The 24,558-nt window shown below is 46.0% G+C and overlaps 1 protein-coding gene across 1 annotated transcript in view; it reads left to right on the top strand.

Annotated features, from left to right (window-relative positions):
- Positions 1 to 24,558, top strand: part of GALNT14 (polypeptide N-acetylgalactosaminyltransferase 14) — a 195,232-nt gene that overhangs the window by 88,707 nt on the left and 81,967 nt on the right. The window contains exons 5-8 of the mRNA XM_075341425.1: positions 2,583 to 2,704; positions 2,849 to 2,936; positions 9,440 to 9,524; positions 14,344 to 14,447. Of these exons, the coding sequence (XP_075197540.1) occupies positions 2,583 to 2,704; positions 2,849 to 2,936; positions 9,440 to 9,524; positions 14,344 to 14,447 (399 nt within the window). The remainder of the gene's footprint in view (positions 1 to 2,582; positions 2,705 to 2,848; positions 2,937 to 9,439; positions 9,525 to 14,343; positions 14,448 to 24,558) is intronic.

Below are 24,558 nucleotides of genomic sequence, written 5' to 3'. Positions count from 1 at the left end.
GTGGTCCCACACACATACACCGGGGCCTGGGGCTTGCCTCACTCTCAGGGGGCTAATATACTGACTGCACCCACCATCAGCCCCAGGCATCCCTTAATCTGCAGTGGCGGTCCCCGCTGACCGCAATACTGAGAGTGGCGTCACGACAATCCTAAAAGAAGGTTCCCTACCTGTGACCAGACTGTTCCATCCACGTGGAGTCCCTGAAGGTACTGCACCGACACATACTAGCGGGGCTTCACATGTGTAGTAGTTACAGCCCTTCAGTTTAGGGGTTTACCTCAATGGGTACACACCAGTTTAGTTCCTGCAGTCAGTAGGTTTGTTTTCCTTCCCTGCACCTTTTCCATTCACCTCTTTCAGGTGGTTTCTGGGAGGTTTAACTTTTTCCGCTCATTTGCAGCTGGGAGCAGAGTCGTGGCTTGGTTTGGCTATTCGTTCTGGTGACCTGTTGTTGCATCATCTGTTCCTCTGTCGGATGTTCCTTTTCTTCCTTTTTCAAATAATGATGGTTCTTATTGTCTTTGTTCTCCTTTTTGGTTCATTCCTCTCCAGGTGTTTCCCAATTTGTCTACCCTATGACATTCTGGATTGGGTTATATATGTTCACCTTTCACTGCACTTCCTTGCTGGCTATACCTCTAGGTGGACTTGTGTTTAGGGAATCCAGCCCTTCAGCTTTGGGTTTTACCTTATTGAGTAGACACCAGTTTGGTTCCTGCAGTCAGTCGGTTTGTTTTCCTTCATAGCACCTTTTCCTTTCACCTCTTTTAGGCCTCTGTCACACGTTCGTCCCTCCGGTACGTGTTTGACAGTTTTCTCACGTACCGGAGACACGTACACACCTGGACCTATGTATTCCTAATGGTTTGGACACACGTAAGTATTTTGGAACGGAATGTGTGTCCGTTCCGTACTTACATGTGTCCGTGTGTTTCTCACGCTTACATGTCCTTTTTTCTCCGGCATCACGGGTGTCACACGGCCCGCACCCGTACCACACGGATGTAGTGTGGATGCGGTCCCGTGTGAAACGCGCTGGAGAAAACTCACGTGTCAGAGAAAAAAATAACAAATCTTTACTCACCTTCTCCAGCCCCTCCTGTCTCTGCCGCTGCTGTCACTTGCTGCCGAATGCCGCTCATTATGCTCATTTAATAATCACTTCACTGCGGCCGGAAGCAGCAGCAGCGGGGAGTCGGCAGGACCGGAGACCGAAGATCAGTACCCTGGACAGCAGCAAGGACCACATGAGTATGCAAATTACCGGTTCTCTGTGTGTTATCGCGGATAGCACACGTAGAACACACGTGGGCCGCACGTACCGGAGACACGTACTTACCAAACGCAACACGCAAGGAAAATATGTCTCGTGGCAGGTGCGTGATTTTCACGTATGTGTGGCAGAGGCCTTAGGTGGTTTCATTACTTGATCTGCTTATTTGTAGCTCTCTTTAGCTTTCTCTTTCTACCTTACATGAAAGTGTTTTAGTTTTATCACTCTGGGTTTTTGTGTCTTTCTGCATACCTTTCTTTCCTTTGTAGACTGTGTGTTGTGGCCTCCCTTCTGGTCCATCAGGAGGTACAAGAAACAACTCGATAGCCTTTTAGGGAGTCAGGTCCAAGGTGGTGTTTTGAGTTGTATGCTAAGGTTTTTCTAGTCTGTACAGGGACGAATTGGGTGTGGGTGTTTTTTCTCCCTGAAGTAGGTATTCCCCTTTTCCGTTACCCGTGTGTGAGAGTGCTAACATTCACAAGATTGTGCCACAGTCTCAAGAAAAACAGTAAATGGGCCACAGTGAAGTCTCAGGATTGGTAAGGTATTATTGAGAATACACCTTTTATGTAAACCTCCATCAATAAAATTATGGTTTCAGACAGAAAATCATGTAGCAGGGGGCAAAATGTATGCATGGAAGAAGAATCTGGTGGCTCCTTTTTGCTGTTGATAGTTGGATTTTGCTTAAATATCGGGATGTTTGCCCTTTCTGTAACTTGGCTGAAACTTAACAAACCTGTTTCCCCTTTCACTTACAATTGCTATCAGGTAAGCTGTCAATTGTGTCAGAAGATAAAACCCTGTTCCTCAGGGGTGGGTCCTACATGTAAATTAGCTCTTCCCCTGAGGTTGAGTACTTTCTAGTAAATGTATAAATTTAATCCATAATCTAAATGTCAGATCTTTCGAATCTCGAGGATCATTTGCATCAATGACTGGAGGTGTATGGAGGAGTAGTAAAGAACAATATGCACTTATATCATGGTTGTCCAAACCAGAAACGTAATATGGCAGGGCACATAAACCCTAATGTAACTCCACCATCATGCTGAACCTTGTGATGGGCTTGGGAGGGTCACATGAGCCCTCTATGAAGAGGTTAAAGATTTATTTATTTTTTTTGTCTTAAAGTCATGCTTTCCCTAACACATGACAATAATGTGTTGGCTTTAGAGGCAGCAGACTGGCACTGAGTGGAGCTTTTACTTTATCAACAATCCTTTCCTCTACAATAGCTGATAAGTACCGTAATATGTTCGTTGTTGGTATCACCTCTGTGACCATCCTTATTTGATCTTAACAGGTTTAATACGGTCTCGTGTAAGAGGAGCGGAGCTAGCAAAGGCCAAAGTCCTCACTTTCCTGGACAGTCACTGTGAAGTCAATAAGGACTGGCTCCCTCCCCTACTGAAAAGAGTGAAAGAGGTGAGAAATGCCACACTACTTGGGGAAGAATGATGGAAAAATCCTAAAAAGTAATAAAAAACCCACAAAAAAACAAAAGAAGGTAACTGCCCAGAAATGAGACGGACACAGATATTTACTGCACATGTATTTATGTGTTCACAGGAGCCGACTCGTGTTGTGAGTCCTGTTATAGACATCATCAACCTGGACACATTTGCTTATATTGCTGCATCTTCAGATCTCAGAGGAGGTGAGAGACGAGGTCAACACCCGAAAATGTGAACTATAGAAACCTCGTGCTGGTAACACTGATCACAGATTAAAGAATGCTAACTTTTTTCCTCCATTAGGGACAGTATAATAGTTATATTCTTGTACATAGGGGCAGTATTATAGTAGTTATATTCTAATACATAGGAGCAGTATTATAGTAGTTATATTCTTGTACATAGGAGCAGTATTATAGTAGTTATATTCTTGTACATAGGAGCAGTATTATAGTAGTTATATTCTAATACATAGGAGCAGTATTATAGTAGTTATATTCTTGTACATAGGAGCAGTATTATAGTAGTTATATTCTTGTACATAGGGGGCAATATTATAGTAGTTACATTCTTGTACATAGGAGCAGTATTATAGTAGTTATATTCTTGTACATAGGAGCAGTATTATAGTAGTTATATTCTTGTACATAGGGGCAGTATTATAGTAGTTATATTCTTGTATATAAGGGCAGTATTATAGTAGTTATATTCTTGTACATAGGAGCAGTATTATAGTAGTCATATTCTTATACATAGGAGTAGTATTATAGTAGTTATATTCTTGTACATAGGGGGCAGTATTATAGTAGTTATATTCTTGTACATAGGAGCAGTATTATAGTAGTTATATTCTTGTATATAGGGGGCAGTATTATAGTAGTTATATTCTTGTACATAGGGGCAGTATTATAGTAGTTATATTCTTGTACATAGAGAGCAGTATTATAGTAGTTATATTCTTGTACATAGGGGCAGTATTATAGTAGTTATATTCTTGTATATAAGGGCAGTATTATAGTAGTTATATTCTTGTACATAGGAGCAGTATTATAGTAGTTATATTCTTGTACATAGGGGCAGTATTATAGTAGTTATATTCTTGTACATAGAGAGCAGTATTATAGTAGTTATATTCTTGTACATAGGGGCAGTATTATAGTAGTTATATTCTTGTATATAAGGGCAGTATTATAGTAGTTATATTCTTGTACATAGGAGCAGTATTATAGTAGTCATATTCTTATACATAGGAGTAGTATTATAGTAGTTATATTCTTGTACATAGGGGGCAGTATTATAGTAGTTATATTCTTGTACATAGGAGCAGTATTATAGTAGTTATATTCTTGTATATAGGGGCAGTATTATAGTAGTTATATTCTTGTACATAGGGGCAGTATTATAGTAGTTATATTCTTGTATATAGGGGGCAGTATTATAGTAGTTATATTCTTGTACATAGTGGCAGTATTATAGTAGTTATATTCTTGTACATAGGGGCAGTATTATAGTAGTTATATTCTTGTACATAAGGGGTAGTTATATAGTAGTTATATTCTTGTACATAGGGGGCAGTATTATAGTAGTTATATTCTTGTACACAGGGGCAGTATTATAGTAGTTATATTCTTGTACATAGAGGGCAGTATTATAGTAATATTCTTGTACATAGGGGCAGTATTATAGTAGTTATATTCTTGTACATGGGGCAGTATTATAGTAGTTATATTCTTGTACATAGGGGCAGTATTATAGTAGTTATATTCTTGTATATAAGGGCAGTATTATAGTAGTTATATTCTTGTACATAGGGGGCAATATTATAGTAGTTACATTCTTGTACATAGGAGCAGTATTATAGTAGTTATATTCTTGTACATAGGAGCAGTATTATAGTAGTTATATTCTTGTACATAGGGGCAGTATTATAGTAGTTATATTCTTGTATATAAGGGCAGTATTATAGTAGTTATATTCTTGTACATAGGAGCAGTATTATAGTAGTCATATTCTTATACATAGGAGTAGTATTATAGTAGTTATATTCTTGTACATAGGGGGCAGTATTATAGTAGTTATATTCTTGTACATAGGAGCAGTATTATAGTAGTTATATTCTTGTATATAGGGGGCAGTATTATAGTAGTTATATTCTTGTACATAGGGGCAGTATTATAGTAGTTATATTCTTGTACATAGAGAGCAGTATTATAGTAGTTATATTCTTGTACATAGGGGCAGTATTATAGTAGTTATATTCTTGTATATAAGGGCAGTATTATAGTAGTTATATTCTTGTACATAGGAGCAGTATTATAGTAGTTATATTCTTGTACATAGGGGCAGTATTATAGTAGTTATATTCTTGTACATAGAGAGCAGTATTATAGTAGTTATATTCTTGTACATAGGGGCAGTATTATAGTAGTTATATTCTTGTATATAAGGGCAGTATTATAGTAGTTATATTCTTGTACATAGGAGCAGTATTATAGTAGTCATATTCTTATACATAGGAGTAGTATTATAGTAGTTATATTCTTGTACATAGGGGGCAGTATTATAGTAGTTATATTCTTGTACATAGGAGCAGTATTATAGTAGTTATATTCTTGTATATAGGGGGCAGTATTATAGTAGTTATATTCTTGTACATAGGGGCAGTATTATAGTAGTTATATTCTTGTATATAGGGGGCAGTATTATAGTAGTTATATTCTTGTACATAGTGGCAGTATTATAGTAGTTATATTCTTGTACATAGGGGCAGTATTATAGTAGTTATATTCTTGAACATAAGGGGTAGTTATATAGTAGTTATATTCTTGTACATAGGGGGCAGTATTATAGTAGTTATATTCTTGTACACAGGGGCAGTATTATAGTAGTTATATTCTTGTACATAGAGGGCAGTATTATAGTAATATTCTTGTACATAGGGGCAGTATTATAGTAGTTATATTCTTGTACATGGGGCAGTATTATAGTAGTTATATTCTTGTACATAGGGGGAGTATTATAGCAGTTATATTCTTGTACATAGGGGCAGCATTATAGTAGTTATATTCTTGTACATAGGAGCAGTATTATAGTAGATATATTCTTGTATATAGGAGCAGTATTATAGTAGTTATATTCTTGTACATAGGGGCAGTATTATAGTAGTTATATTCTTGTACATAGGGGCAGTATTATAGTAGTTATATTCTTGTACATAGGGGCAGTATTATAGTAGTTATATTCTTGTACATAGGGGGCAGTATTATAGTAGTTATATTCTTGTATATAGGGGCAGTATTATAGTAGATATATTCTTGTATATAGGAGCAGTATTATACTAGTTATATTCTTGTACATAGGGGCAGTATTATAGTAGTTATATTCTTGTACATAGGGGCAGTATTATAGTAGTTATACTCTTGTACATAGGGGGCAGTATTATAGTAGTTATATTCTTGTACATAGGGGCAGTATTATAGTAGTTATATTCTTGTACATAGGGGGCAGTATTATAGTAGTATTCTTTGTAAAGTAAGATAGATCACATTTCGGTCAGGTGTTTTACCTGCTTTCACTGGACGTCTGTTGTATGAAGCTGAATGTAATGTGGAGGTGATGTTTTTCCTCCCTTGTTTTGTCCATATGGATCACTGCTATTTTGGGACTTTGTGATCTGCACTCTTCCCCCCAGGTCGGGTCCGGTGCTGCCGCACAACTTCAATTTAAGTAGGATTTTTGCAATAAAGAAGTTCCCCTTATGGTCTGAATAGTGGTTATTTTACATTTTATTTTACATTACATGCTTCATTTACTCCTGTGCGCCGGGTCTCGGGAGCATTAAGTGCAGTAAATGTGGAGAGATTACAGATGAGCAGAACACAATGTCTTACCTTACAGCCGAGCAGATGTTTCCTCCACCGCAGATCCAGACCCACTCAGGAAAGCTGCGCCTAATGTGGAAAACAAGCTGCCGGCAGATTACAACTTACTGTAGTAGCAGAGAGGAGTCACAGATATAGGGCATTGTAATTAATGCCCACGGGGCATCCATGCTGTTATATTAACCGTGCACAAACGTCTGTGCTTACCAAATGATATATGTGGCTACTAGTGATGAGCGAATATATTCATCACTATTCGTTACTAGCACAAATATTAAGGTATTCTCGATATCTAATACTCTTCGTTTCCCCACGGCTGTCACACAGTTTCCCTGTCCCATCATTAAAGCTCATGAATATGCACTGATTCCCCGCCCACCCTCTGTGACACTGTCTGTGATTGATTGCAGTCCTGTTTCCCCCGCCCACCCTTTGTGAGAGTGTCTGTGACTGGTTGCAGTCCTGCTTCCCCTGCACACCCTCTGTGACATTGTCTGTGATTGGTTGCAGTCCTGCTTCCCCACCCACCCTATGTGACAGTGTCTGTGACTGGTTGCAGTCCTGTTTCCCCCGCCCACCCTCTGTGACATTCTGTGATTGGTTGCAGTCCTGCTTCCCCCGCCCACCCTCTGTGACATTCTGTGATTGGTTGCAGTCCTGCTTCCCCTACCCACCCTCTGTGACAGTATCTGATTGGTTGCAGTGCTGCTTCCCTCGCCCACCCTCAGTGATTGTGTCTGTGATTGGTTGCAGTCCTGCTTCCCCTGCTCACCCTCTGTGACAGTGTCTGTAATTGGTTGCAGTCCTGCTTCCTCCGCCCACCCTCTGTGACAGTGTTTGTGATTGGTTGCAGTCCTGCTTCCTACCTCCACCCTCTGTGACACTGTCTGTGATTGGTTGCAGTCTTGTTTCCCCGCCCACCCTCTGTGAGAGTGTTTGTGATTGGTTGCAGTCCTGCTTCCTACCTCCACCCTCTGTGACATGTATGTGATTGTTTGCAGTCTTGTTTCCCCCGCCCACCCTCTGTGACACTGTCTGTGATTGGTTGCAGTCCTGCTTCCCCTCGCCCACCCTCAGTGATTGGTTGTAGTCCTGCTTCCCCTGCTCACCCTCTGTGACAGTGTCTGTAATTGGTTGCAGTCCTGCTTCCTCCGCCCACCCTCTGTGACAGTGTTTGTGATTGGTTGCAGTCCTGCTTCCTACCTCCACCCTCTGTGACACTGTCTGTGATTGGTTGCAGTCTTGTTTCCCCGCCCACCCTCTGTGACCATGTATGTGATTGTTTGCAGTCTTGTTTCCCCGCCCACCCTCTGTGAGAGTGTTTGTGATTGGTTGCAGTCCTGCTTCCCCCGCCCACCCTTTGGGCTGGCATATGTGATTGCTTGCCCTCACACTAGCTGTCTTGGTCCCCGAAGTGGAGTGTAAAAATAAATAAATAATTGGAAAAAATGACATAGGTATTAAAATACAGGGGACCCTAACACAGATAATGGGGACAGCTACAGCCCGCAGTCCCCAGCTGTGTGCCTTATCTTAGCTGTGTATCAAAATATAAGGGACCCCAAGCACTTTTTTAATCATTTAAATAAATAATATAAAAAAAGTTTTGATGTCACCCCCTAATTTTGATACCCAGCATAATAAATTGTACAGCTGGGGGCTGCCATTCTCAGGCTGGGGAGGCTCATGGTTAAATATAGCAGCCTGCAGCTGCTCCTAATTGTTGAGTCCTTTAGATGCTCCCATTCCAGCACTTTACTTTGCTCATCCCTATTGCCCTGATGCAATAGCAATGGGGGTACTATAAGGGGTTAATGACAGCTGTAGCATGTCAAATAAGCTGTCATCTAGCCCAAGGTTAATAATTGGGAGGAGTCTATGGCATGCCCCCATTACTAACCCTGTAAGTCAAAAGAAATAAACACAAAACAAAGAAAAATTATTTATTTTAAAAAAAACAAACACCCTCTTTCTCCAATTTATTAATCCCCAAAACACAACTGTAGGTCCTACGTAATCCATGACACGACATCCCATGATGATCCCGCATCGGCTACATTTGATGTCACAGTGCACAGTCGCATTAGAAAACGTGACTGATCACTGCGACGTCAGGGAAACATTGACACAGCTGCAGCTGTGAGAGCAGTGATGTCATTGAGTTCACCCGAGGTCACAGCTGGCAGTTCCCATGGTCCTCCAGCTGTGACTTCATGTGAACTGACCTGATTTGAACTCAGTGACCTCATCTCAGGTGAAGTCATTGAAGGCAATGCCCGATTACCAGATTAGGTTATCTGCACATGTTCAGTATTTGGTTGCAGACATTTTTGTACCAAATCTGCATCTCCTGTCTAAAACAGCACAAATACAGCATGCATTTTGATGAGGTTTTGGTTCAATTTTTTGCCAGAAGATAAAGTTTTGGTGCAGAAATGTCTGCAGCCAAATACTGAACATGTGCACATAAATTCAATAACTTCACCTGAGGTCACAGCTGGGGTTCACATGGTACCTCAGCTGTGACCTCAGGTGAACTGACCTGAGTTGAACTCAGTGACCTCACCTCAGGTAAAGTCATTGAACTAGTAAAATGGTTAGTGGGTGGTAAGAGATTGGAAAAACAGAGCCGCTATTTTAAAGAAACAGCACCACTCTTGTGTGTGGCCAGTGTCTGGTATTGTAGCTCAATCCTATTTACTTCTGTAGGACTGACTTGCAGTTCCAGATACAGCCAATAAAAACAGAGTGGTGCTGCTATTGAAAAAAAAAAATCTGATACGTTTTCTATATTTATATACATATATTATTTATTTTTTTATCAGGCTTTGACTGGAGTTTGCACTTTAAGTGGGAGCAGCTCACTGCAGAGCAAAAAGCTAAGAGATTGGACCCCACAGAACCAATAAAGTAAGTATAAAAACCCAAAAACCTAAACATCAATGTCATTTTGGGTCAGGATGAGTAGCTATTACAGAAGAGGATACCCATCATTCCTCCCTCCAATTTCAGTTAGAGACATATAAAGGTTTTTTGGAAAATTTCAACTGAAATTTAAAAAACTGACCTTAAAACACGTGAAAAAACTTTCTTTTGTTGCAGAGTGTTTTTTGGAGCAGGCTCGGGAACTAGCTCTAATATCAGCAGATAATTTCTATTGCATTGAAGGAGTTTATCAACTCCAGAGCTACAGTGTTGTACAAGCAATCAAGTTTCCAAGAAAGACTAAAAAAACCATAAAAAACACACAAAGTTTAACATTAACGACTTCTGGACTGCCCATAAACTTTAAACATCTGGTTGGTATGCTCTTTACTTTGCATTGACGTCTTAAAATGTCAGTGCAGAGTAAGGTGGTTGCTAAAGATCATGCAGATAGTGCAGCGTAAAGCCAGCTGTCAGACACAGCCGGACTCCGCACAGAGAAGTCAGAGATGGTTTATTACTATCTCTGTTTTCCCAATCACTATATATACAGTGCTGAAAAAGCGCTGTGTTTACTTCCAGGGGCAGACACTGACAACTTGGGGTCCCTGTGCAAGAAATTGTTCCTGGGTCCCCCCCTTCACCTCTGGGCGCCCTCTTTACCTCTGGGCCCCAAGTGTAGCTGCATCGGCTGCAGCAACAGTATGTCAGCCATTGTGCCTTTCCTCTTCTGGACTAATGGTCTTGTGATCAATGGATGTACAGAGTTTGTAGGCAGTAGGAGACTTCTAGGAGACCCAATCAATAGAGATGGGCGGACCCGTGGAAGTTCGGATTCTGCGGGTTCAGCCAGACTTTAGATAAAGTTCTTTTCTGGACCCGAACTTTACCTGAACCCCATTGGAAGTCACTTTTTGGGCAGTATGACTCTCCTCCCACATACAGCCAGCCATTAACTGAGCACTTCCAGGGGAGGGAGCACAGGGGGTCTTTTTTTTCATTGTTTTTGTACACCCTACATCCGCTGATTTTACCCCCAGTGAGAGCCATTCAAACATTGCAATCAACCGAGCGTTCCTGAGCACACCAATGCTTGCTCAACTGGTTTCCATACGTAAAGCACCCAAACTCCAAACCCAAACACTGATTTTTTTTTTGTAAAGCCTGTGTTTGGTACAAACACCAAACTTTAAAGTTTAGATCATCTCATCTCTATCAGTCATCACTGCTTTGCAGTAAAAAATGCTGAATTTCCCCTGTAACTGCGGCTAATATACGGCCCCAGTTAGAGGGGAAATCAGCAATAAAAAGAATGTATTAATATGTTAAAATGCCCCTCAATTGTATTGATTATACTGACCCCAGTTACAGGGGAAATCAGCAATAACAAGAATGTATTAATATGTTAAAATGCCCCTCAATTGTGTTTAATATACCGGCCCCAGTTACAGGGGAAATCAGCAATAACAAGAATGTATTATTATGTTAAAATGCCCCTCAATTGTGTTTAATATACCGGCCCCAGTTACAGGGGAAATCAGCAATAAAAAGAATGTATTAATATGTTAAAATGCTCAATTGTGTTTAATATACCGGCCCCAGTTACAGGGGAAATCAGCAATAAAAAAAATGTAGTAATATGTTAAAATGCCCCTCAATTGTATTTTAACACCTTACAGGTGGCCATAGTGTGTAAAATAAATGAGAATTAAAATACTCTTAAAAAGAAAGGAAAAATAAAACAAAAAAAAGACACTTCACGAGTTCAAGTCCAAATTTGCTTTAAAAAATGTTAATAAAAATAATCTGATTTAAAAAAAAATTTGCTCAGTGGAAAAAAAAAATTCAGTGTATACAAATAATTTATTAGGAAAAGGGGAGCGAAATTAGAATTTTTTTTAATTATCTTTTGTGTTAACCGAATGAAGAAATTTGAAAAATAGTCATATATTTCATATTGTTTTATATAAGTAAAAAGAAAAGGAATTTAAAAATGACATAAAAATCAAGCCTAATGTATCATGAAAAAGAGGCAAAATAATTTCAATATCTCTGAACAAGAACAACATTTAAAAAGCGTATGTACAAAAAAAATCACTAAAAATGATCAGAAAAGGGGGAAGATTGTCCAGTCCTGAACTGGTTAAAAAATAAACAAATAAATAAATAATCATAAAAAGGCTGGAAATTGTACCAGTAAAGTTTTATAGCTTTAACATAGACCAAAAATGAAAAAGAGAGAAAAAAGGTGACATCTCAGGATGTGGTGACACAAAGATAAAGTTTTATTTCAGACTTTTAAACTAAAATAAACAGCAATAAAAAAACACAAAAAAACCCTTTATGACTTTTGTATCTCGGGAATTGTACTGGTCCACATAATAATATCATCAGGGGATTTATCCTGCCATAAAAAAACAACAATAATGGAATTATTATTTTTTCTTTTTTTTAATTTTTTATTTACATTTTACCCACAAGGTGTTCCTTTCAATTCATTATTCTGCAAATTAAAAGGTGAAATTGAAAAATACAAACACTAAAGCAACAAGCGTCCAGGGCAGTGGAAATAAGATAAAAAATAAATGTGTCTCTTAGGCCTAAAACACACTTCCGCAAAAAAAACCGTCCGTGTGACACGGTCCGTTTTTCGGGTCCGTGTTCTGTTTTTTTTGGGGCGTTTCTCCGGTACGTATGGCATCCGTGTGATGGCGTATGCGAGCCGTGTGTACGTGTGGAATTAACGTGTATGTGTACGTGGAATGTCCGTGTGGAATGTCCGTGTGTGTGTGTTGCACAATGTCGGTGATACATGTCGGCTGACAGCAGACAGAGTTGCGCGATGAGAATGAACTCGGGTGAACTTCACCCAACTTCATTGTCATGCCGCGGCTCTGTCTGTGTGCCGCGTACTGATTAGCGGTCACCTGTGAAGGATTCACCAGTGACCGCTAATCCCCCGAGTGACTGAAGTTAGCAGCCCTCTCTCATACTTACCGCTCCCCGATCACCAGCGCGGCGAGGAACAGCTGTGCAGAGAATACGCGGCAACAATTACTTTGAAAAAGCCGGCCGCTCATTAATCATACTCGTATTCCCTGGGGGGACCGCACGCCATTTTTTTAAATTATTTATTTATTTATTTTACTGCACAGTATAGACACGCCCACCGGCTGCTGTGATTGGGTGCAGTGAGACACCTGTCACTCAGCGTGGGGGGCGTGTCTGACTGCAACCAATCACAGGCGTCTGTGGGTGGGGAAAGCAGGGAATACGAGATTGATTAATGAGCGGCCGGCATATTCAAAGTAATTGTTGCCGCGTATTCTCTGCACAGCTGTTCCTCGCCGCGCTGGTGATCGGGGATTGGTAAGTATGAGGCGGGGGAAGAAAAAAACCGAGCGCCAATGTAAGTATGACTGAGAACAGCAGAAAAAAGGTAAGTATACTGAATTTAATTTAAAAAAAAAAATAAGATCGCTAGTGTAAAAACGCACACGCACAAAACGTGCTGAACACGGAGATACTCCCTGTGCGGTCCGTGCAGGCACGGACCCATAGACTACAGCGGGTCCGTGCCTGCGTGCTGCCCGCCAAAAACGGACATGTCGTCCGTGTAGAAAAGCGCACACACGTACTTACCTCACGGACACCCGTTCCGTGTGATTTTACATGTGTGTGCCATCTACCATTGAATAACATGGGTCTCCGTGTCTCCGGTACGTGCAAATACGTACCACACACGTACAAATTAAACGGATGTGTGTTGCGGGTCTTAGAAGGCAAGAAAAACAAAGGGGAAAAAATGGCCGAGTCCTTAAAGTTGTTTTCTTGTTTGAATTTTTAATATTCCATAGGGTCAGAAACACCTAAAATAATAAGGTGGGCGGGATGTTCCGGCCGCTCATCTCCGACCCTCCACTTCAATTGGGCGGCTGCCGTGTGACGTCACTGTGACGCCGCACAAACCGCTCCCTTCCGTCGCAGGAAAGGTAAGTGCGTGTAACGGGTGTCAGCGATGTTATGCGCCACAGGCAGCAATTTGGCAGCGACGTTGCTGTTGCTGGCGATCCACCTCCTTTCTAAGGGGGCAGTTCGTGCGATATCACAGCGACGTCACATGGCAGTCGTCCAATAGAAGCGGAGGGGCGGAGATGAGCGGCCGTAACATGCCGCCCACCTCCTTCCTTCCGCATTGCCGGCGGATGCAGGTAAGGATATATTCATCGTTCCTGCGGTGTCACACATAGCGATGTATGCTGCACGAACGAGGAACAACCTCGTACCTGCAGCAGCAACGATATTAAGGAACTGAACGATGTGTCAACGAGCAGCGATTTTTCACGTTTTTGCGCTCATTGATCGTCGCTCCTTGGTGTCACACGCTGCGATGTCGCTACCGGCTCCGGATGTGCGTCACTAACGACGTGACCCCGACGATATATCGGTAGCGATGTCGCAGCGTGTAAAGTACCCTTAAAGCTCTGATGATATGGCCACATGAGCCGCTGAGCCCAGTGATTGGCTGCAGTGCTGTAGATATCACGTCACCGCTGCAGCTGATCAGCAGAGACTACAGCAGCAACAGAGCAACATTGCCGGATCTGAGGAGAAAAAACTCAGTTTATTGTTTCTCTGAGCCTGGGGAGCAATAAAAGTTAAAAAGGACAATATTAGCGATTGCAAAGTAAAGTGACAAATGACCAGGTATCAGGGGGGGGGGAGGCTAGAGCCGGACTCTGCCAGGAATATTTTCCCAAATTCACATTTTTGCCTCATTGTGTCCCCCCTGTGTCATCTGTAGGACGCCGGTCATCGCTGGAGGACTCTTTGTCATCGACAAGTCTTGGTTCAATCACTTGGGGAAGTACGACACCGCCATGGACATCTGGGGAGGAGAGAATTTCGGTAAGGGGCTTTTTTCCTAATATACTTAGAGAGATACAGATGGAGCAAAAAAAAATTAAAAATAAAAAAGAATAACATGAAAAAAAAAAGATGAAATTGTTAAGGCAGAAAATGTCCGTGGACGCACTAATTAAAGGGTCAGAATCACGAGTCCATTGTGGTTACTTAGAAACTGGTGTCGGCTCTAGACATTCATACACGAAATATTCTGCTTAATTGCAGCACTTCAGTTGCTTCGCTGCTTATATTTTGCAAAGTTTGGCCATCGTGGAATTTTATGTATTCTGTGCATGAGTTTAGTTGGCGCCTGGAGACCGAGGGAAGATCATGGGACCTGGGGAGGTGGGGAAGGCGTGGGAGAAATAACAGCAGAGAGGAAATATGCTGATTGTGCAGATACGAGGAAGAAAATAATACCGCCATACAATGCTCAAACAGCAACTTATAGGGGGGATTTATCGTAACCCTCAATATCAATTTATTTCTCTGGAAAATGATGGTGCACGCCATATTTGTACAATGACTTGTGTCTCCTCTCTCTTCGGCGCTCATGGCGCTTTTTCTTTGCGAAAAGTGCAACAAATCTGCTAAAAACTACTGATATGCTTTAATGTCTGTCTGTCCTTTAGAGCCTTAATCTCAGGTGCAGCTCTTTGTGATCACTCCATTTTGCTACAAATAGTCACATGTCTTCCCATCTGATGCCGGTTATAGTATCTTCATTCTTACGCTGACCATTTTGGAAAGAGCCGTTCTCTGGAAGAAGCTGGGGAGTTGTGACAGTTGCAGCGGTGGTGTTTAGCTGCATTGGAGTTGCTTTGAGTGTTTTCCTTTTTGTGTCTATTTCACCCCTGTCTGTCTTCCTATCCTTGTGTTGGTTTATTGCAATGGTGTGACTAGTCCTTTCGCCAGGGTGAGCTCAGGGCCAGTGAGGGCCTAGGCACGTGATCGATGATAAGGTGAAGGGACAATAGGGAGTGCAGGGATTACTCTCAGTTGAGTGGCAGGAGGTGACCCCACTCCACGCTCCCCTCTCCCTAGCACCAGGGCTCACCATTGTATCATATTCCTAATGTATCCTGTGCGTTATAGCGCTTGTTGGGGGTTCCTGGTAGACACTGTGTGACAATAAGACTCAAATATTTGCCCCATATAGGGCCAAAATATTACAATCATCTGGATCTAAATAGAAAATAGGATTTGTAGATAAATAGCACTGCCATATCATGCAACATATAGTGCTGAAAAAAATGGTGCCATACAGTGCCCATCTAGAAGGAAAATAAAAAACAAACACTGAACTAGCAGTGCCCAAATAAAAGCAACCTAAAAAGTGCTCACATGACTGTCTCTGAATGTCCCTAGTGTGTGCGGCAGAGAACTGTGAGCCCCGCTGGGGACGGGGAGTATATCGTGGGTGGAATCTGGGGGCAGCGCTGCGGAATATGTTGGTGCCATATTGTGTGAATAGATACAACGACCAGTCCTCATTGTCGAGTAACAGACAAACTAAAGAGGACGGATCGAATTTTCTGCCAGCATCAGAGCGCAGGATGAATGTGCCCGGAGGTGGCCCGCGCTGATGTCCCCCGCACAGGAATCACAGAAGTGAAGATGTAAGAAGACTCACTTATACCAAACCATAAAGATGAATTATTAAACCCTCATTCTGCAACTCGGAAAATATCATTACCTAGATGAGTATTTACCTAGAGAGATCCTGGAATTTTCACAAGAATAGAAAGCGCATAAATCTCCCGAAAAGCGGAAATCCTTTCAAAGGACTTCTTATTTCCATTAATCAATATCTTCCCTGGGGGTCCCGGGGCCCGGCCTGCAGATATCGCTGCTATAGAGAACGGTGCAGATGTAGATTAGCTGCAAGGAAGAAGTTAATTATAGTGACGGCTATTGCCCCCCACAGTCGAGGACGGGTGCGGACCACCGCATGTCATCAGGATCAACTCTGACATCCAGGGGGCTTCACCGCAGAAGGAGTAAGGAGTGGTGTACTGAGGACAGCGGCCCCCCCCTAGGAGCACTCTGCTGGTGCTGGTGTTAGGTGCTCTCTTCTGGTGCTGGTGTTAGGAGTTCTCTGCTGGTGCTGGTGTTAGGAGCTCTCTGCTGGTGCTGGTGTTAGGAGCTCTCTGCTGGTGCTGGTGTTAGGAGCTTTCTGCTGGTGCTGGTGTTAGGAGTTCTCTGCTGGTGCTGGTGTTAGGAGTTCTCTGCTGGTGCTGGTGTTAGGTGCTCTCTTCTGGTGCTGGTGTTAGGAGTTCTCTGCTGGTGCTGGTGTTAGGAGTTCTCTGCTGGTGCTGGTGTTAGGAGCTCTCTGCTGGTGCTGGTGTTAGGAGCTCTCTGCTGGTGCTGGTGTTAGGAGTTCTCTGCTGGTGCAGGTGTTAGGAGCTCTCTGCTGGTGCTGGTGTTAGGAGCTCTCTGCTGGTGCTGGTGTTAGGTGCTCTCTGCTGGTGCTGGTGTTAGGAGTTCTCTGCTGGTGCTGGTGTTAGGAGTTCTCTGCTGGTGCTGGTGTTAGGAGTTCTCTGCTGGTGCTGGTGTTAGGAGCTCTCTGCTGGTGCTGGTGTTAGGAGCTCTCTGCTGGTGCTGGTGTTAGGAGCTCTCTGCTGATGTTGGTGTTTGGAGTTCTCTGCTGGTGCTGGTGTTAGGAGCTCTCTGCTGGTGCTGGTGTTAGGAGTTCTCTGCTGGTGCTGGTGTTAGGAGTTCTCTGCTGGTGCTGGTGTTAGGAGCTCTCTGCTGGTGCTGGTGTTAGGAGCTCTCTGCTGGTGCTGGTGTTAGGTGCTCTCTGCTGGTGCTGGTGTTAGGTGCTCTCTGCTGGTGCTGGTGTTAGGAGTTCTCTGCTGGTGCTGGTGTTAGGAGCTCTCTGCTGGTGCTGGTGTTAGGTGCTCTCTGCTGGTGCTGGTGTTAGGAGTTCTCTGCTGGTGCTGGTGTTAGGAGCTCTCTGCTGGTGCTGGTGTTAGGAGTTCTCTGCTGGTGCTGGTGTTAGGAGTTCTCTGCTGGTGCTGGTGTTAGGAGTTCTCTGCTGGTGCTGGTGTTAGGAGTTCTCTGCTGGTGCTGGTGTTAGGAGCTCTCTGCTGGTGCTGGTGTTAGGAGCTCTCTGCTGGTGCTGGTGTTAGGAGTTCTCTGCTGGTGCTGGTGTTAGGTGCTCTCTGCTGGTGCTGGTGTTAGGAGCTCTCTGCTGGTGCTGGTGTTAGGAGTTCTCTGCTGGTGCTGGTGTTAGGTGCTCTCTGCTGGTGCTGGTGTTAGGAGTTCTCTGCTGGTGCTGGTGTTAGGAGTTCTCTGCTGGTGCTGGTGTTAGGAGTTCTCTGCTGGTGCTGGTGTTAGGAGCTCTCTGCTGGTGCTGGTGTTAGGAGCTCTCTGCTGGTGCTGGTGTTAGGAGTTCTCTGCTGGTGCTGGTGTTAGGAGTTCTCTGCTGGTGCTGGTGTTAGGAGTTCTCTGCTGGTGCTGGTGTTAGGAGCACTCTGCTGGTGCTGGTGTTAGGAGTTCTCTGCTGGTGCTGGTGTTAGGAGTTCTCTGCTGGTGCTGGTGTTAGGAGTTCTCTGCTGGTGCTGGTGTTAGGAGCTCTCTGCTGGTGCTGGTGTTAGGAGTTCTCTGCTGGTGCTGGTGTTAGGAGCACTCTGCTGGTGCTGGTGTTAGGAGCACTCTGCTGGTGCTGGTGTTAGGAGTTCTCTGCTGGTGCTGGTGTTAGGAGTTCTCTGCTGGTGCTGGTGTTAGGAGCTCTCTGCTGGTGCTGGTGTTAGGAGTTCTCTGCTGGTGCTGGTGTTAGGAGTTCTCTGCTGGTGCTGGTGTTAGGAGTTCTCTGCTGGTGCTGGTGTTAGGAGTTCTCTGCTGGTGCTGGTGTTAGGAGCTCTCTGCTGGTGCTGGTGTTAGGAGTTCTCTGCTGGTGCTGGTGTTAGGAGTTCTCTGCTGGTGCTGGTGTTAGGAGTTCTCTGCTGGTGCTGGTGTTAGGAGTTCTCTGCTGGTGCTGGTGTTAGGAGCTCTCTGCTGGTGCTGGTGTTAGGAGTTCTCTGCTGGTGCTGGTGTTAGGAGTTCTCTGCTGGTGCTGGTGTTAGGAGTTCTCTGCTGGTGCTGGTGTTAGGAGCTCTCTGCTGGTGCTGGTGTTAGGAGCTCTCTGCTGGTGCTGGTGTTAGGAGCTCTTTGCTGGTGCTGGTGTTAGGAGTTCTCTGCTGGTGCTGGTGTTAGGAGCTCTCTGCTGGTGCTGGTGTTAGGAGCTCTCTGCTGGTGCTGGTGTTAGGAGCTCTTTGCTGGTGCTGGTGTTAGGAGTTCTCTGCTGGTGCTGGTGTTAGGAGTTCTCTGCTGGCGCTGGTGTTAGGAGTTCTCTGCTGGTGCTGGTGTTAGGAGTTCTCTGCTGGTGCTGGTGTTAGGAGCTCTCTGCTGGTGCTGGTGTTAGGAGTTCTCTGCTGGTGCTGGTGTTAGGAGTTCTCTGCTGGTGCTGGTGTTAGGAGTTCTCTGCTGGTGCTGGTGTTAGGAGTTCTCTGCTGGTGCTGGTGTTAGGAGTTCTCTGCTGGTGCTGGTGTTAGGAGCTCTCTGCTGGTGCTGGTGTTAGGAGTTCTCTGCTGGTGTTGGTGTTAGGAGTTCTCTGCTGGTGCTGGTGTTAGGAGTTCTCTGCTGGTGCTGGTGTTAGGTGCTCTCTGCTGGTGCTGGTGTTAGGAGTTCTCTGCTGGTGCTGGTGTTAGGAGTTCTCTGCTGGTGCTGGTGTTAGGAGTTCTCTGCTGGTGCTGGTGTTAGGAGTTCTCTGCTGGCGCTGGTGTTAGGAGTTCTCTGCTGGTGCTGGTGTTAGAAGTTCTCTGGTGGTGCTGGTGTTAGGAGCTCTCTGCTGGTGCTGGTGTTAGGAGTTCTCTGCTGGTGCTGGTGTTAGGAGTTCTCTGCTGGTGCTGGTGTTAGGAGTTCTCTGCTGGTGCTGGTGTTAGGAGCTCTCTGCTGGTGCTGGTGTTAGGAGCTCTCTGCTGGTGCTGGTGTTAGGAGTTCTCTGCTGGTGCTGGTGTTAGGAGTTCTCTGCTGGTGCTGGTGTTAGGAGTTCTCTGCTGGTGCTGGTGTTAGGAGCACTCTGCTGGTGCTGGTGTTAGGAGTTCTCTGCTGGTGCTGGTGTTAGGAGTTCTCTGCTGGTGCTGGTGTTAGGAGTTCTCTGCTGGTGCTGGTGTTAGGAGCTCTCTGCTGGTGCTGGTGTTAGGAGCACTCTGCTGGTGCTGGTGTTAGGAGTTCTCTGCTGGTGCTGGTGTTAGGAGTTCTCTGCTGGTGCTGGTGTTAGGAGTTCTCTGCTGGTGCTGGTGTTAGGAGTTCTCTGCTGGTGCTGGTGTTAGGAGTTCTCTGCTGGTGCTGGTGTTAGGAGTTCTCTGCTGGCGCTGGTGTTAGGAGTTCTCTGCTGGTGCTGGTGTTAGGAGTTCTCTGCTGGTGCTGGTGTTAGGAGCTCTCTGCTGGTGCTGGTGTTAGGAGCTCTCTGCTGGTGTTGGTGTTAGCAGTTCTCTGCTGGGGCTGGTGTTAGGAGTTCTCTGCTGGTGCTGGTGTTAGGAGTTCTCTGCTGGTGCTGGTGTTAGGAGTTCTCTGCTGGCGCTGGTGTTAGGAGTTCTCTGCTGGTGTTAGGAGCTCTCTGCTGGTGCTGGTGTTAGGAGTTCTCTGCTGGTGCTGGTGTTAGGAGCTCTCTGCTGGTGCTGGTGTTAGGAGCTCTCTGCTGGTGTTGGTGTTAGCAGTTCTCTGCTGGTGCTGGTGTTAGGAGTTCTCTGCTGGTGCTGGTGTTAGGAGTTCTCTGCTGGTGCTGGTGTTAGGAGCTCTCTGCTGGTGCTGGTGTTAGGAGTTCTCTGCTGGTGCTGGTGTTAGGAGTTCTCTGCTGGTGCTGGTGTTAGGAGTTCTCTGCTGGTGCTGGTGTTAGGAGTTCTCTGCTGGTGCTGGTGTTAGGAGCTCTCTGCTGGTGCTGGTGTTAGGAGTTCTCTGCTGGTGCTGGTGTTAGGAGTTCTCTGCTGGTGCTGGTGTTAGAAGCTCTCTGCTGGTGCTTGTGTTAGGAGTTCTCTGCTGGTGCTGGTGTTAGAAGCTCTCTGCTGGTGCTGGTGTTAGGAGTTCTCTGCTGGTGCTGGTGTTAGGAGCTCTCTGCTGGTGCTGGTGTTAGGAGTTCTCTGCTGGTGCTGGTGTTAGGAGTTCTCTGCTGGTGCTGGTGTTAGGAGTTCTCTGCTGGTGCTGGTGTTAGGAGCTCTCTGCTGGTGCTGGTGTTAGGAGTTCTCTGCTGGTGCTGGTGTTAGGAGTTCTCTGCTGGTGCTGGTGTTAGGAGTTCTCTGCTGGTGCTGGTGTTAGGAGTTCTCTGCTGGTGCTGGTGTTAGGAGCTCTCTGCTGGTGCTGGTGTTAGGAGCTCTCTGCTGGTGCTGGTGTTAGGAGTTCTCTGCTGGTGCTGGTGTTAGGAGCTCTCTGCTGGTGCTGGTGTTAGGAGTTCTCTGCTGGTGCTGGTGTTAGGAGTTCTCTGCTGGTGCTGGTGTTAGGAGTTCTCTGCTGGTGCTGGTGTTAGGAGTTCTCTGCTGGTGCTGGTGTTAGGAGTTCTCTGCTGGTGCTGGTGTTAGGAGTTCTCTGCTGGTGCTGGTGTTAGGAGCACTCTGCTGGTGCTGGTGTTAGGAGTTCTCTGCTGGTGCTGGTGTTAGGAGTTCTCTGCTGGTGCTGGTGTTAGGAGTTCTCTGCTGGCGCTGGTGTTAGGAGTTCTCTGCTGGTGTTAGGAGCTCTCTGCTGGTGCTGGTGTTAGGAGTTCTCTGCTGGTGCTGGTGTTAGGTGCTCTCTGCTGGTGCTGGTGTTAGGAGTTCTTTGCTGGTGCTGGTGTTAGGAGTTCTCTGCTGGTGCTGGTGTTAGGTGCTCTCTGCTGGTGCTGGTGTTAGGAGCTCTCTGCTGATGCTGGTGTTAGGAGCTCTCTGCTGGTGCTGGTGTTAGGTGCTCTCTGCTGGTGCTGGTGTTAGGAGCTCTCTGCTGGTGCTGGTGTTAGGAGCTCTCTGCTGATGCTGGTGTTAGGAGTTCTCTGCTGGTGCTGGTGTTAGGAGCTCTCTGCTGGTGCTGGTGTTAGGAGTTCTCTGCTGGTGCTGGTATTAGGTGCTCTCTGCTGGTGCTGGTGTTAGGAGCTCTCTGCTGGTGCTGGTGTTAGGAGCTCTCTGCTGGTGCTGGTGTTAGGAGCTCTCTGCTGGTGCTGGTGTTAGGAGCTCTCTGCTGGTGCTGGTGTTAGGAGCTCTCTGCTGGTGCTGGTGTTAGGTGCTCTCTGCTGGTGCTGGTGTTAGGAGTTCTCTGCTGGTGCTGGTGTTAGGAGCTCTCTGCTGGTGCTGGTGTTAGGAGCTCTCTGCTGGTGCTGGTGTTAGGAGTTCTCTGCTGGTGCTGGTGTTAGGAGTTCTCTGCTGGTGCTGGTGTTAGGAGTTCTCTGCTGGTGCTGGTGTTAGGAGTTCTCTGCTGGTGCTGGTGTTAGGAGTTATCTGCTGGTGCTGGTGTTAGGAGTTCTCTGCTGGTGCTGGTGTTAGGAGTTCTTTGCTGGTGCTGGTGTTAGGAGTTCTCTGCTGGCGCTGGTGTTAGGAGTTCTCTGCTGGTGTTAGGAGTTCTCTGCTGGTGCTGGTGTTAGGAGTTCTCTGCTGGTGCTGGTGTTAGGAGTTCTTTGCTGGTGCTGGTGTTAGGAGTTCTCTGCTGGTGCTGGTGTTAGGTGCTCTCTGCTGGTGCTGGTGTTAGGAGCTCTCTGCTGATGCTGGTGTTAGGAGCTCTCTGCTGGTGCTGGTGTTAGGTGCTCTCTGCTGGTGCTGGTGTTAGGTGCTCTCTGCTGGTGCTGGTGTTAGGAGCTCTCTGCTGATGCTGGTGTTAGGAGTTCTCTGCTGGTGCTGGTGTTAGGAGCTCTCTGCTGGTGCTGGTGTTAGGAGTTCTCTGCTGGTGCTGGTGTTAGGTGCTCTCTGCTGGTGCTGGTGTTAGGAGCTCTCTGCTGGTGCTGGTGTTAGGAGCTCTCTGCTGGTGCTGGTGTTAGGAGCTCTCTGCTGGTGCTGGTGTTAGGAGCTCTCTGCTGGTGCTGGTGTTAGGAGCTCTCTGCTGGTGCTGGTGTTAGGAGCTCTCTGCTGGTGCTGGTGTTAGGTGCTCTCTGCTGGTGCTGGTGTTAGGAGTTCTCTGCTGGTGCTGGTGTTAGGAGCTCTCTGCTGGTGCTGGTGTTAGGAGTTCTCTGCTGGTGCTGGTATTAGGAGTTCTCTGCTGGTGCTGGTGTTAGGAGCTCTCTGCTGGTGCTGGTGTTAGGTGCTCTCTGCTGATGCTGGTGTTAGGAGATCTCTGTTGGTGCTGGTGTTAGGAGTTCTCTGCTGGTGCTGGTGTTAGGAGTTCTCTGCTGGTGCTGGTGTTAGGAGTTCTCTGCTGGTGCTGGTGTTAGGAGTTCTTTGCTGGTGCTGGTGTTAGGAGTTCTCTGCTGGTGCTGGTGTTAGGAGTTCTCTGCTGGTGCTGGTGTTAGGAGTTCTCTGCTGGTGCTGGTGTTAGGAGTTCTCTGCTGGTGCTGGTGTTAGGAGTTCCCTGCTGGTGCTGGTGTTAGGAGTTCTCTGCTGCTGCTGGTGTTAGGAGCTCTCTGCTGGTGTTAGGAGCTCTCTGCTGGTGCTGGTGTTAGGAGCTCTCTGCTGGTGCTGGTGTTAGGAGATCTCTGCTGGTGCTGGTGTTAGGAGTTCTCTGCTGGTGCTGGTGTTAGGAGTTCTCTGCTTGTGCTGGTGTTAGGAGTTCTCTGCTGGTGCTGGTGTTAGGAGTTCTCTGCTGGTGCTGGTGTTAGGAGCTCTCTGCTGGTGCTGGTGTTAGGAGTTCTCTGCTGGTGCTGGTGTTAGGAGTTCTCTGCTGGTGCTGGTGTTAGGAGCTCTCTGCTGGTGCTGGTGTTAGGAGCTCTCTGCTGGTGCTGGTGTTAGGAGTTCTCTGCTGGTGCTGGTGTTAGGAGTTCTCTGCTGGTGCTGGTGTTAGGAGTTCTCTGCTGGTGCTGGTGATAGGAGTTCTCTGCTGGTGCTGGTGTTAGGAGTTCTCTGCTGGTGCTGGTGTTAGGAGCTCTCTGCTGGTGCTGGTGTTAGGAGTTCTCTGCTGGTGCTGGTGTTAGGAGTTCTCTGCTGGTGCTGGTGTTAGGAGTTCTCTGCTGGTGTTGGTGTTAGGAGTTCTCTGCTGGTGCTGGTGTTAGGAGTTCTCTGCTGGTGCTGGTGTTAGGAGCTCTCTGCTGGTGCTGGTGTTAGGAGTTCTCTGCTGGTGCTGGTGTTAGGAGTTCTCTGCTGGTGCTGGTGTTAGGAGCTCTCTGCTGGTGCTGGTGTTAGGAGTTCTCTGCTGACGCTGGTGTTAGGAGTTCTCTGCTGGTGCTGGTGTTAGGAGTTCTCTGCTGGTGTTGGTGTTAGGAGCTCTCTGCTGATGCTGGTGTTAGGAGCTCTCTGCTGGTGCTGGTGTTAGGAGTTCTCTGCTGGTGCTGGTGTTAGGAGTTCTCTGCTGGTGCTGGTGTTAGGAGTTCTCTGCTGGTGCTGGTGTTAGGAGTTCTCTGCTGGTGCTGGTGTTAGGAGTTCTCTGCTGGTGCTGGTGTTAGGAGCTCTTTGCTGGTGCTGGTGTTAGGAGTTCTCTGCTGACGCTGGTGTTAGGAGTTCTCTGCTGGTGCTGGTGTTAGGAGTTCTCTGCTGGTGTTGGTGTTAGGAGCTCTCTGCTGATGCTGGTGTTAGGAGTTCTCTGCTGGTGCTGGTGTTAGGAGTTCTCTGCTGCTGCTGGTGTTAGGAGTTCTCTGCTGATGCTGGTGTTAGGAGCTCTCTGCTGGTGCTGGTGTTAGGAGTTCTCTGCTGGTGCTGGTGTTAGGAGCTCTCTGCTGGTGTTAGGAGCCTTCTGCTGGTGCTGGTGTTAGGAGCTCTCTGCTGGTGCTGGTGTTAGGAGTTCTCTGCTGGTGCTGGTGTTAGGTGCTCTCTGCTGGTGCTGGTGTTAGGAGCTCTCTGCTGGTGCTGGTGTTAGGAGCTCTCTGCTGATGCTGGTGTTAGGAGTTCTCTGCTGGTGCTGGTGTTAGGAGCTCGCTGCTGATGCTGGTGTTAGGAGTTCTCTGCTGGTGCTGGTGTTAGGAGCTCTCTGCTGGTGCTGGTGTTAGGAGTTCTCTGCTGGTGCTGGTGTTAGGAGTTATCTGCTGGTGCTG

This window comes from Anomaloglossus baeobatrachus, chromosome 3 (assembly GCF_048569485.1).
Source record: "Anomaloglossus baeobatrachus isolate aAnoBae1 chromosome 3, aAnoBae1.hap1, whole genome shotgun sequence".
NCBI classification, from domain to species: domain Eukaryota; kingdom Metazoa; phylum Chordata; class Amphibia; order Anura; family Aromobatidae; genus Anomaloglossus; species Anomaloglossus baeobatrachus.
Note: the sequence above shows the minus strand (reverse complement) of the source record. Positions and strands in the feature narration are given on the sequence as shown.